At 29.8% G+C, this 12639-nt stretch overlaps 2 protein-coding genes across 2 annotated transcripts; one reads left to right on the top strand and one right to left on the bottom strand.

The window, feature by feature from the left end:
- Positions 1–201: 201 nt before the first annotated feature.
- Positions 202–960, top strand: LOC128665116 (putative nuclease HARBI1). The gene is made up of 2 exons (XM_053719860.1): positions 202–641; positions 734–960. The coding sequence occupies exons 1-2, from the start codon at positions 344–346 to the stop codon at positions 736–738; spliced, it is 303 nt and encodes a 100-aa protein (XP_053575835.1). The 5' UTR covers positions 202–343; the 3' UTR covers positions 739–960.
- Positions 961–5140: 4180 nt separating this feature from the next.
- Positions 5141–7624, bottom strand: LOC128664461 (uncharacterized). Its single transcript, XM_053719288.1, has 4 exons — positions 7213–7624; positions 6237–6437; positions 6098–6145; positions 5141–5619 (listed from the first exon to the last, which is right to left on the bottom strand). The coding sequence occupies exons 1-4, from the start codon at positions 7622–7624 to the stop codon at positions 5141–5143; spliced, it is 1140 nt and encodes a 379-aa protein (XP_053575263.1).
- Positions 7625–12639: the final 5015 nt, after the last annotated feature.

Below are 12639 nucleotides of genomic sequence, written 5' to 3'. Positions count from 1 at the left end.
TTGCTGCAGCACCAAGGTCAATGGATTTTTAGTTCCATACCTTTTTTAAAATACCTATCTATCTATCTATCTCTCTCTCTATATATATATATATATATATATATATATATTTATATATTTATATATATATATATATATATATATATATATAGCGATATAATTAAATTTTTATTAATACCAATATATATGTACAATTTAAAACATAAAAATGGTTGCAAGTAAAAAGTGTATCTGAACACATTTAAATTTGTATAACTCTTTTTATTTTTCAAAAGGAGATGCAGGATATTCCTGTAGGAACTGGCTACTTACTCCTGTAAATATTCCACGCACAAGATCTGAAATGCGGTACAATGATGCACACAAAACAACTCGATGTGTGATTGAGAGGACCTTTGGAATGCTCAAAAGCCGTTTTCGTTGTCTAGATGAATCCGGAGGCACTCTTCAATACGTTCCTGAGAAAGTGGCTGTTATGGTGTTGGTCTGTTGCATGTTGCATAACATCGCTTTGCGACAATCAAACATAGAGGAACTGGAAATAATAACACCAGATGAAGATGGTGTTGAATCTGTTCCTCAAGATGTAGTTGAAGGGGGTACACATGCACGTAACCAGTTGATACAAACTCATTTCGTAGGTGAATAAAATAAAAATTATGTATGATTTATGTATTGATTCTATAATTTTTAGCAATAATTATTTATAAACAATCTCTTCTTATATTCACAGGTTAACTAGAAAATGTTTCTAAGTTCAAGCATGAAAATCTATAATTCAAAAATGAGAAACGTTCTCCACAAAATTATTCACAATTTAGATGATGAGAGTGATGTGTAATTCAAAAATAAATATGTTCTGATTGATACAGTTGAAAAAAAAAATATTTGCATATGTTGTCTTTTCTTCTATTTGTTATTTGTTTAAAAAAATTAAAATAAAATCAAATTTTTTTTTAATTTATTTTTTTTACTAACGACTTACAATATAGTTGTTGAAAATAAGTTGTATCCTTGAACAGTGTGCAATTAAGAAAACAGGTTCTGTGATTCTAAACTTTTTATTATTGTTGAAAACAAGCACTAGCTTTGTATATATTTGCAAGCCAGATACAGCTTTTGGAACCTATAAATTAAGAACAAACCTTGCCTAGACGTATGGCAATGCAATTGGAATAAAATGTAAGCTAGTCAAGTATAAAATGCATAAAACATATCAACCCCCTAGCTATAGTGTTGATGCTACACACTGCAAGAAAACAAACCTTGACAGGAGAGATGTTTTAAAAATTGAAACAGTCGAATTACATTTTATTGCATTCAATAGTAACCTTTTCATAACTATATGAACATCATAATATATTAAAATTTTATCAAAACAAGAAGGCAACATATAAAAACATTTTATTAAAATTTTCTAATAACTAGATAACCATCAATATATAATATAACAATGCAATTTAAATAACTAATAAACTTATTTAAACATATATGAAACTTTCGCTAATAATAAGATGCAAGAATAACAATTGAAACAGAATTTAATATACATGTATTGAATAACATTCTAATCTAATGAGGATGCAAATTATGTGAACCGAATAAGTTTTAACAAACTATCTGTCTCTTAACACATTTATCATAAAATAATATAAACTCAAACATTGATTTATAAATAAAAAAAGTTTTCATGAATTTACTCAAATGATTGACATATTACGTCATTTCCTTCAAGATTAGAAACTCGTTAGCAAGATGTCGCAACGTTCTCCGTTCACTGCTGGAGAGCTAATTATTTTAGTTTATGGGATGGAGAAATATTTTCCAAAAAGAATAGGAGGTGTTAGATCTGTCAAACAAGATCAACGCGATTATCTTGTTTATGAGATAATACGCAGGATGTATCGGGTATCGGGAATAAAAAGAACAAGAAGACAGTGCCTTCAACGCTATTCGGATCTACGTAGACGTGAAAAGGAGTACCATACTAGGATTAGAAGTCTCATTAGAGTTTGTAAGTGTTGACTACATACACTATTTCTAATAGATATTGTATTTAGATTCAATTTCTACGTTTAAAACGGTTTAGTTAAATAATGTTATGCGTTTGTTCTGACGCATTATGATAATTTTAAAGATAGATATAAATAAAGTGATAGAACTTTATAGATATAGACAGATATACTATATATAAATAATAATCAATATATAGAACTATAATGAGAGATAAAAAGATAGATCTAAAAATATAAAGAAAAAGAATATAGAAAAATATAGATCTAAAGATAAAGGGATAAATAGTGATAGACTTAATGGTTGTTAATTTAATCAAAGAGAAATAGAAAGAGCTATAGAGATTTGAATTACAAATTGATAGCGATAAACAGAAATAGATATAGAAAACTATACATCTAGAGTTAAAAACACAATGAAAAATTAAGTCCCAGAAAAAAAAGATACAAAGTTATAGATAGAGAATATAGTTTTTAAAGAGTAAACTAAATTAATAAAGAAATACAAAGAAATAGGACAGATTAAGAGAGTTCAATTAATAGAAAAAAGAGAAAGAGAGACACATATAGAAAGTAATAAAATTACTTTGTTAAAAATAATATTTATAATAACAGTGACAGAAATAGAAAGCAATATTGGAAGAGAGAGATAGAGAGAAATATAGTGCGAGGGGGAGAGAGAGAGAAATAAATAGATAAAAATATTTACAATTAGAAATATAAATAATAAGAAATAGGAGAGAAAGTGAGAGATAGAGCTAGCAAAAGAGAGAGATAGAGAGAGAGAAAGAGAGAGGGAGAGAGAGAAATACAAAGATAGATAGAGATAGATATAGATAGATATAGACTTGTAAATGTTGAGATATGAAAAGAAAAATATAGAGAGATACAAAGATAGATATAAATAAACAAAATGATATCAAATAAATGATAAATCTAGAAATATGAAATAGAAAGAATGATAAGAGATAGAGAAAGATAAAAGAGTTCAAGAGATTTATCTTTATATATAAATAGTAAAGTTTAGATAGATATAAATAATATAATTGAAAAATAGATTCAACTCCAAAAAATAATAATTATTATAAATATATATATATATATATATATAAATATATATATATATATATATATTTATATATATATATATATATATATATAGAGAGAGAGAGAGAGCTCTATCTCATTCTATCTTTTCTTATTAATCTTTGTTCAAAATATTTATTTATTCTGATTTTATTCATTAATGGAAATGTGATTACAGATACCAAAAGAAGAAAGGAAAAGAATAAGAGTGCTCCACGATACCTGAGACCAATAATGGCTTTTACCCCAAACAGTAATGCACAATCTCCTCCACTTCCTATAACTTTAATGGAAAATAATGATCTGAACACAGAAATTCAAGATCCATTAACTACTGATATGGATAATCAATATGAATGTGAAGTAACTTTGACAGCTGAAAATGATCAGGAAAATGTCATTGATGGAATTGGATCTAGTGAATGTGAGTGTCAATCTAATTATACATTTTTTCACTGTATAAAAATAGAGTAAAGATAAGTAATGTTCTTTAGTTGATAAAGATGTTATAAAATCGAAATACATCAAAATGTGTATATCTCTAAATTCTAATTCCATTCATTTTCTTCAATATAAATTAATAATTTTGATTTGTTCTTATTTATCTTCCTTATATTACAGCCGTGCCTGAAAAAAAGCAAGATACAACAACCAAAAATAGTTTTGTAAAAAAACTAAAAAAATTTAAGAAAAAATTATTGAAGATGAACAAGGAGATTGATAAAATGATTTCAATACTAGAAAAATGTTGATTGAAAAAATAATAATTTTACTTTATTATAATTTGTGAATGTTCTATTAATATTCTATGTCAAGACTATTATATATGTCATTTTTATTTTTTAAATATGACTTATTGATGTTCAGTAATTTTGAATATTTTGATAAAAATTAGTGATTAAAACTAATTATTAAAGAAAAAATAAATATTTTGTTTCAACCGTTCTAATCTTTTTTTTTAATAGCGTTCACATATATTTTTTGGCTTAGTAGTTCAAATGTTATAAGTTCTACAACTTGTATTCAAACAACGATTATAATGCATAGTGATCAATATATTAATTTATAATTTTGTTTTATTATTTCAAGACCAACATATATATTATTGATCACATTAGCATATATCTTGAAAATTATATATATATATATATATATATGTATGTATATATTGTTCTCTCTATATATATATATATATCTATATACACACACACTGAATAATATTTATATTTATATTAATGAACTAAAAATATCTAAATAAATATATATATATATATGTATAGTTACCTAACTATATATATATATATATATATATATATATATTGATCAAAGATCTCTTTTTCTATCTATCTATCTATCAATCTATCTATATATATATATATATATAAAAATTATATATATATATATTCATCAATATATATATATATATATATATTTTATATATAAAATAACTCATTGTAATAAGTAATAATTGTAATTGTTATATATATATATATATATATATATATATATATATATATATTTATTTTTTTTTATCCATGACTCTATCAATCAATACTATTAAAATATTAATAGTTTTGGTTGATTATGTACAAACAAATACAACATATACAAACCTTGCAATCTATGTTTATGTATATAACTCACTCTCTCTCTGTCTCACTATATATATATATATATATATATATATATATATATATATATATATACAATTATAATTTATATATAGACATTGAGAGAGAGATAATTTTGATATATTTATATATATAGACATACATATTTGGATTGTAAATTATATATAATTATATTGAATCTAAATATATATAAATATATATATAGAGAGTGATATAAATATATTTATCTAAAGAAACATATGTATGTATGTATCAATATATATATATATATATATATTATAATTTTTTTTTTAAATTATTAGATTTCTATATTTAAATAAATAACTTGTTTATAACAATTTAAATGAGAACAGAATAAACTATATTCAAACATTATTATTATAAAATTTAAATAGCAATGTAAAATTATGGCTATTCTTGAAATTGTGGGTTTGGTGATGATGATGCGGAGAATAAGTTTGATATTGATTCTACGCATTTACTTAAATTTTCAAAACCAGCTCTAAATATCTCATTTCTTTCCCTTTCAATTTCTATTTTTTGCTCCTCTATTCTTATCCTATCCTTTAAAAAATTTCCAAACATCTCAATTACTTTGTTTTGTTCATCCCTAAAATTGCGTGCTATTCCCACCATCTCCTGTAATGCGTCTGTCTCAGGGGCAGCTTCAATTGGATTATTAGCTATATTAGCAGCATTTTCAATTTCAGGTATTGGTGTAGACATTGTAGACTCTGGTTGTTGATGGGACCTTGATTGGGCAGATGTATTTGTCCCTGACAAGGACTCTTCAATTATAGTCATTTGTGAATCTTCTTCTAAAGGGTCTACAGTCCTTAGTATTATTTCCCCACTACTAATATCATCTTGTGTGTTTTCTTCTTCGTTACCTACAAATAAATATAGAAAATAAATATATAGATAAAACATCGAATATATGTATGTAATTTATGTTTTACATATAAATTTGACAATAAAAACATTCTAAAATATTTAAAATTAAAAATATATATATATATATATATTCATTTTTATTAAAAGATAGCCAATACAGATCTTACTCAATTTTATTTGGAAAAAAAAAATAATTTTGATTTTCAAATCAATTTCTAAAAATGTAAGATTTGTATTTGATTATCATTTTTTCAAAAAGAAAATTAGTACATCAATAACGATTGTGAATGTTCTCTGCCATTTCAGGAAAATCAATTACTGAAAATAAGATATTTGATATGCAGATTGATTTACCATGGAACATATCTTTTTTCACATTACAAAACATGATACTACATTAAAGTTAAATAAGGACAAAAATATCTTTAAATTTTGCCAACAATAGAATAAATGTACATAAAGCTATATAATTACCTTCTTCTATACCTCCGGATATAATTTGATTGAAGATATTCATGACTTCTGAAAATAAAAAATAACATTTATTTTTTAGGGTTCTTTTAATTTGTTAACAAGAAAAAAAATACAACAATACAATTTAAAAAAAAAATACCTCTCGAATTTCTGGCATTGTCAACGGGTGTACTGCAGGGAATATCAGGCAATGTATCCGCTGATCCTAAACTATGTGTTGTTATCGAAGATGACGAAAGGGTTCTTTGACAAACATTTTCTGTAGGCCTCATTTGGCTTGTAGAAGCTAATTCCTCAATTGACTCTGTAGCTTGTAGAGAAGATTGGCTAGAAGGTTGTGCTATAATAGTTAAAAAGAATACATATATGTGTTAGAGGGACATTTTACTCAAAAATAATATTTCATGTTTCAGATTGAGAATATAATTTCTGAAAACTTATTTTTTGTTAAATTTTTTATTAATTCTCTTGTGATTCTTATTTTAAAGATAAACCTAGGAGGTTCATAGACTAATTTATAAGGCCTTATTTTCTGTTTTTTAACAATATAGGTTGTTAGCTCATGAGTGTCAAAAGTTATAGACAATTATCTTGGTATATTGATTCGAAAAGGAAAATTGTAATTGTAGAAACAGGACCATTTTTGTTGAAAAAGTAAAATTGTATTTGCTGATTGGACAGAAACAATTAACAATTGCTGTCCATGGTCTGAAAAAAAAATGGTCTGTCGGCTTAGCTTAGAGACCTTCATTTTAAAATCAAGATAGCAAGAGAATGAAGAAAAATGTATAATGTTTGTAAATTATACTTGTTTACAATTACATAGTATATGAATCAGAAAATAAATTTTTAGGGTTGAGTGTCTATTTATTTTCATCATAATATTTATGGCCTTTTTGGAACTTAAAAAAGCCTGCAACGTATGAAAGATGTATACTTGTGAATCCATACTCCATGATTTGAAGTGCACATGAATATAAGTAAATGTAATTTATCCTAATCTTACTTTAAAATAAGTAAGAAATTATAAACTAACAAGGTCAATAATTCAGTATCACATATCACTGTTGTGCGTCTATAGATACGCTGTTTGAACATGTAATTTGTATACAAACCTGGAAAATCATCGGAATCACAAGGCACATCAAGACCATCTACTATTTCGTTCCCCAATCGAGACAATACACGTCGTTCATAGTTGAGAAGATCGGAATCCATTGCTGGGCCACCGCCGGTAGCCCTAGCTGCTTTTTTTTCTTTGGCATATTTTGACTTTGTGATTCTTTTAATGTCAGAGAAACGCTTTTTGCAACTATCAACATTTTTGGGAAAACGTGATACTGCTGAAACAGCGCGACTAATCTCTTCCCACAAAAACTTTTTTCTGCTATGTGTGGTAACACGCTGCTTATGGCCGAGAAGAACATCATAATGCTCTAATACACTCTCTACTAGAACTTCATTTTGTTCTAAAGTAAATTGGACATTACGTCCACTTTTGGTTCTTCCAGCTTCAATCGCTGCCATCTTGTCGCAATAAAGATTAATCTGACTAATAAAGTAATAGGCGTATGCTAACATTCGCGCCGTAATGACGTCTTAGATTCATTTTAATATCACATGTAAGTAACGTCCACTAAGTTGTTCGCTTTATCATATTGAATGCTTCATAAATTAGAACAATTAGGGAGTGATATTTATCATAGATACGATGATATTCGCTTCAAATATGACGCGAATAATTACGGATTGAAATTTGATAAATAAGTACTAGTCAAGTTAATACGGAGTGTGCGAATGATGGCGTTATAATTGCCGATCGTAATTGCGTGATAATTCACATAGTAATAAATTTCGCCCAATGTAATCATGGATTTGAAGGACAGAGAAAAATGCAGAAGCAGTGATCTCTGATGTTTTCATAAAACAAAATGTGTTCTCTAAATTCTAGTTTTGTTCAAACAATTATAAAATGAAAAGGATGTAACAACAGAACAAAAGAGCTAATGAGGTATCTTAAGGATTTTCTGACCTACCAACCTATGAAGTGTTTGAGTGGCAGGGATGCAATGATGCAATTCTGCAGGTCAGATGGAAAGTTATGGCACCACTAGGCTATCCTCAGAAGCTTATTAGCATCATAGAGAGTGAGGAAGCTTTTTTGTCATCAAGAGAATGTTTGACCCATATGAAACATACTAGAGTAGAAAGCAGTAGAACAGGAAGGGTGTACTTGTAATTGTTTTTCAAGTTCTGAGTGATACCAGATTTTCAATCAGGCTGCTGGTTTTACCATCCTCAATCCATGCTCTCAACTTTATGGAGTAATTTTGGTTTGTAAAATCAAATTGATATTTATGTCTTAAATCGCTTACATTTAATGGTGAGTACTGAGAGGCATTTTTTTTTATCAATACTACCGCATGGCAAAAATGTAAATTAGATTGTTATTGAGAAAGTAGTACTTTTTTAAAATCTAATATGTTAGTTTACGCATAATAAAACAGGTTTGTAATATACTTTTATTTATTTTTTTGTCACATTTTCCTGTAATTTTCACTTTTGAGAAATAGAAGTGTGCACAGCAAGCTTCAAAAGCCTAATCATGACCAATATATGTTCCCAATTGGCTTCAGAAAAGGTGAGAAGAAAAAAAAAATTATAATAATATTTTCTGCTAAGAAAATTAAAATGTCTAATATTGTCTACTCCAGTAACATATTTATATTGGCTCCCCCATGAAAGAAAGTACAAATAGCTGTGAAGAGGGTGCATTTTATCCTTGGGAAGTGAGTGGAATGTCTCCAAGACCGTTCTTCCTCCTCTTCCATGTGATACTTCTCCAGTGTTATGCAGTGTTTATTGGCTGTGTGTTGATTGGCTGTAGAGTGTTCCAACTGATTCTAGATGAATATCAATCGTTTCTCCCGTGTTATAAGGCTTTAAAACATGGGCATTTAATATATCTTTAAATATATACATTTTTGCACTTCAATTAAATGTGTGATCTTAACATACTTATGGCTAAATGTGCATTGCTAATTCTCAGTTCCAGCTCACCGCTCACCTACAAACAACGCTGGTATTACAGGTTTTTTTCAACCCGGCGTTAGCCTCTAAAAAGTGAGCCGAAAGCAAAATTTAGCTCCACATCTCACTTCAATACCAGCACTGCTTACGGTAGCGGTGAGCTGGAAAAACGTGCTTGTGCACGATTTCCCCATAGGAAACAATGGGGCCGATTCGGCTGAAAAAAAAACCTAACACCTGCAAAAAAGCAGCGTTTAGCTCCTAACGCAGCCCCATTGTTTCCTATGGGGAAATACATTTTATATCTGCACCTAACACCCTAACATGAACCCCAAGTCTAAACACCCCTAATCTTACACTTATTAACCCCTAATCTGTCCCCCCAACGTCGCCGCAACTATATTAAATTTCTTAACCCCTAATCTGCTGCCGCCAACGTCGCGGCCACTATAATAAATGTATTAACCCCTAAACCTAAGTCTAACCCTAACACCCCCCTAACTTAAATATAATTTAAATACATCTAAATAAATGTACTAGTATTAGCTACATTATTCCTATTTAAAACTAAATACTTACCTATAAAATAAACCCTGAGCTAGCTACAATATAACTAATAGTTACATTGTAGCTAGCTTTGGGTTTATTTTTATTTCAAAGGCAAGTTTGTATTTATTTTAACTAGGTACAATAGTTATTAAATAGTTTTTAACTATTTAATAACTACCTAGCTAAAATAAATACAAATTTACCTGTAAAATAAACCCTAACCTAAGTTAAAATTACACCTAACACTAAACTATAATTAAATTAATTACCTAAACTAACAACAATTAATTACAATTAAATAAATAAACTAAATTACAGAAAATTAAAAAAAAATACAAATTTTAAACTAATTACACCTAATTTAATCCCCCTAATAAAATAAAAAATCCCCCCAAAATAAAAAAAATCCTTACCCTATACTAAATTACAAATAGCCCTTAAAAGGGCCTTTTGCAGGGCATTGCCCCAAAGTAATCAGCTCTTTTACCTGTAAAAAAAAATACAATACCCCCAACATTAAAACCCACCACCCACACACCTAACCCTACTCTAAAAACCACCCAACCCCCCCTTAATAAAACCTAACACTAACCCCTTGAAGATTAGCCTACCTTGAGACGTCTTCACCCAGTCGGGCACAAGTGGTCCTCCAGAGGGGCAGAAGTCTTCATCCGATCTGGGCAGAAGAGGACCTCCAGAATGCAGAAGTCTTCATCCAGGTGGCATGTTCTATCTTCATCCAGCCGGAGCGGGTCCATCTTGAAGCCAGCCGACACGGAGCATCCATCCAGACCGACTACTACCCGACGAATGACGGTTCCTTTAAATGACGTCATCCAAGATGGTGTCCCTTGAATTCCTATTGGCTGATGGGATTCTATCAGCCAATCGGAATTAAGGTAGGAAAAATCCTATTGGCTGATGCAATCAGCAAATAGAATTGAAGTTCAATCCTTTTGGCTGATCCAATCAGCCAATAGGATTGAGCTTGCATTCTATTGGCTGTTCCAATCAGCCAATAGAATGCAAGCTCAATTCTATTGGCTGATTGCATCAGCCAATAGGATTTTTCCTACCTTAATTCCGATTGGCTGATAGAATCCTATCAGCCAATCGGAATTCAAGGGATGCCATCTTGGATGACGTTATTTAAAGGAACCGTCATTCGTCGGGTAGTCGTTGGTCTGGATGGATGCTCCGCATCGGCTGGCTTCAAGATGGACCCGCTCCGCTCCAGATGGATGAAGATAGAAGATGCCGCCTAGATGAAGACTTCTGGCCGTTTGGAGTTCCTCTTCTGCCCGGATTGGATGAAGACTTCTACCCCTCTGGAGGACCACTTGTGCCCTGCTGGGTGAAGACGTCTCAAGGTAGGGTGATCTTCAAGGGGTTAGTGTTAGGTTTTATTAAGGGGGGATTGGGTAGGTTTTAGAGTAGGGTTGGGTGTGTGGGTGGTGGGTTTTAATGTTGGGGGTATTATATGTTTTTTTACAGGTAAAAGAGCTGATTACTTTGGGGCAATGCCCCACAAAGTATAGGGTAGGGATTTTTTTAATTTGGGGGGCTTTTTTATTTTATTATGGGGATTAGATTAGGTGTAATTAGTTTACAAATTTGTATTTTTTTTATTTTCGGTAATTTAGTGGGGTTTTTTTTCTCATAATTTAGTTTATTTAATTAAATTGTAATGAATTGTATTTAGTTTAGGTAATTAATTTAATTATAGTGTAGTGTTAGATGTAATTGTAACTTAGGTTAGGGTTTATTTTACTGGTAAATTTGTATTTATTTTAGCTAGGTAGTTATTAAATAGTTAATAACTATTTACTAACTATTGTACCTAGTTAAAATAAATACAAAGTTGCCTGTAAAATAAAAATAAACCCTAAGATGGCTTCAATGTAACTATTAGTTATATTGTAGCTATCTTAGGGTTTATTTTATACGTAAGTATTTAGTTTTAAATAGGAATAATTTAGTTAATAATAGTAATTTTATTTCATTTTATTTAAATTATATTTAAGTTAGGGGGGTGTTAGGATTAGACTTTAGGTTTGGGGGGTTTAGGGGTTAATACATTTAGTATAGTGGCGGCGAAGTTAGGGGCGGCAGATTAGGGGTTAATAATATTTAACTAGTGTTTGCGAGGCGGGAGTGCGGCGGTGTAGGGGTTAATACATTTATTTAAGTGGCGGCGATATCCGGTCGGCAGATTAGTGGTTAAAAACTTTATTTAAGTGTTTGCGATGTGGGGGGCCTCGGTTTAGGGGTTAATAGGTAGTTTATGGGTGTTAGTGTACTTTTAAGCACTTTAGTTAAGAGTTTTATGTTACAGCGTTAGCCCATAAAACTCTTAAAGGGACATTATACACTTATTTTTTCTTTGCATAAATGTTTTGTAGATGATCTATTTATAAAGCCCATAAAGTTTGATTTTTTAAAAAATGTATAATTTTACTTATTTTTAAATAACATTGCTCTAATTTTCAGACTCCTAACCAAGCCCCAAAGTTTTATTTGAATACCTTCAGCTACCTTCTCCAGCTTGCTCCTGTTTGTGTAAAGGGTATTTTCATATGCAAAAGAAGGGGGAGGGGGGGGAGTGTCTTATTTCCCACTTGCAGTGGGCTTTCCAGCTACCTTTTCAACAGAGCTAAACTAAGAGGTTCTAAGTAAGTTTTTAAACCATTTTATACTGGATTTTTATATCAGTATCTGTGCATCCTATTATTTATAATAGTGTCTATTACATGCAGTTATATGAAAATGAGTGTATACTGTCCCTTTAACTACTGACTTTTAAATGCGGTATGAGTCTTGACAGGAGAGGCTGTACCGCTCACTTTTTCCAAGACTCGTAATAGCGGCGTTAGGAAAATCCCATTAAAAAGATAGGATACGCAATTGATGTAAGGGGATTTGCGGTATGTTAAAATCGCGGAAAAAAAAGTGAGCGGTACACC

This window comes from Bombina bombina, chromosome 6 (genome assembly GCF_027579735.1).
Source record: "Bombina bombina isolate aBomBom1 chromosome 6, aBomBom1.pri, whole genome shotgun sequence".
Lineage (NCBI taxonomy): Eukaryota > Metazoa > Chordata > Amphibia > Anura > Bombinatoridae > Bombina > Bombina bombina.
The sequence above is the reverse complement of the archived record's forward strand: the minus strand, read 5'-3'. Positions and strand labels throughout refer to the sequence as shown.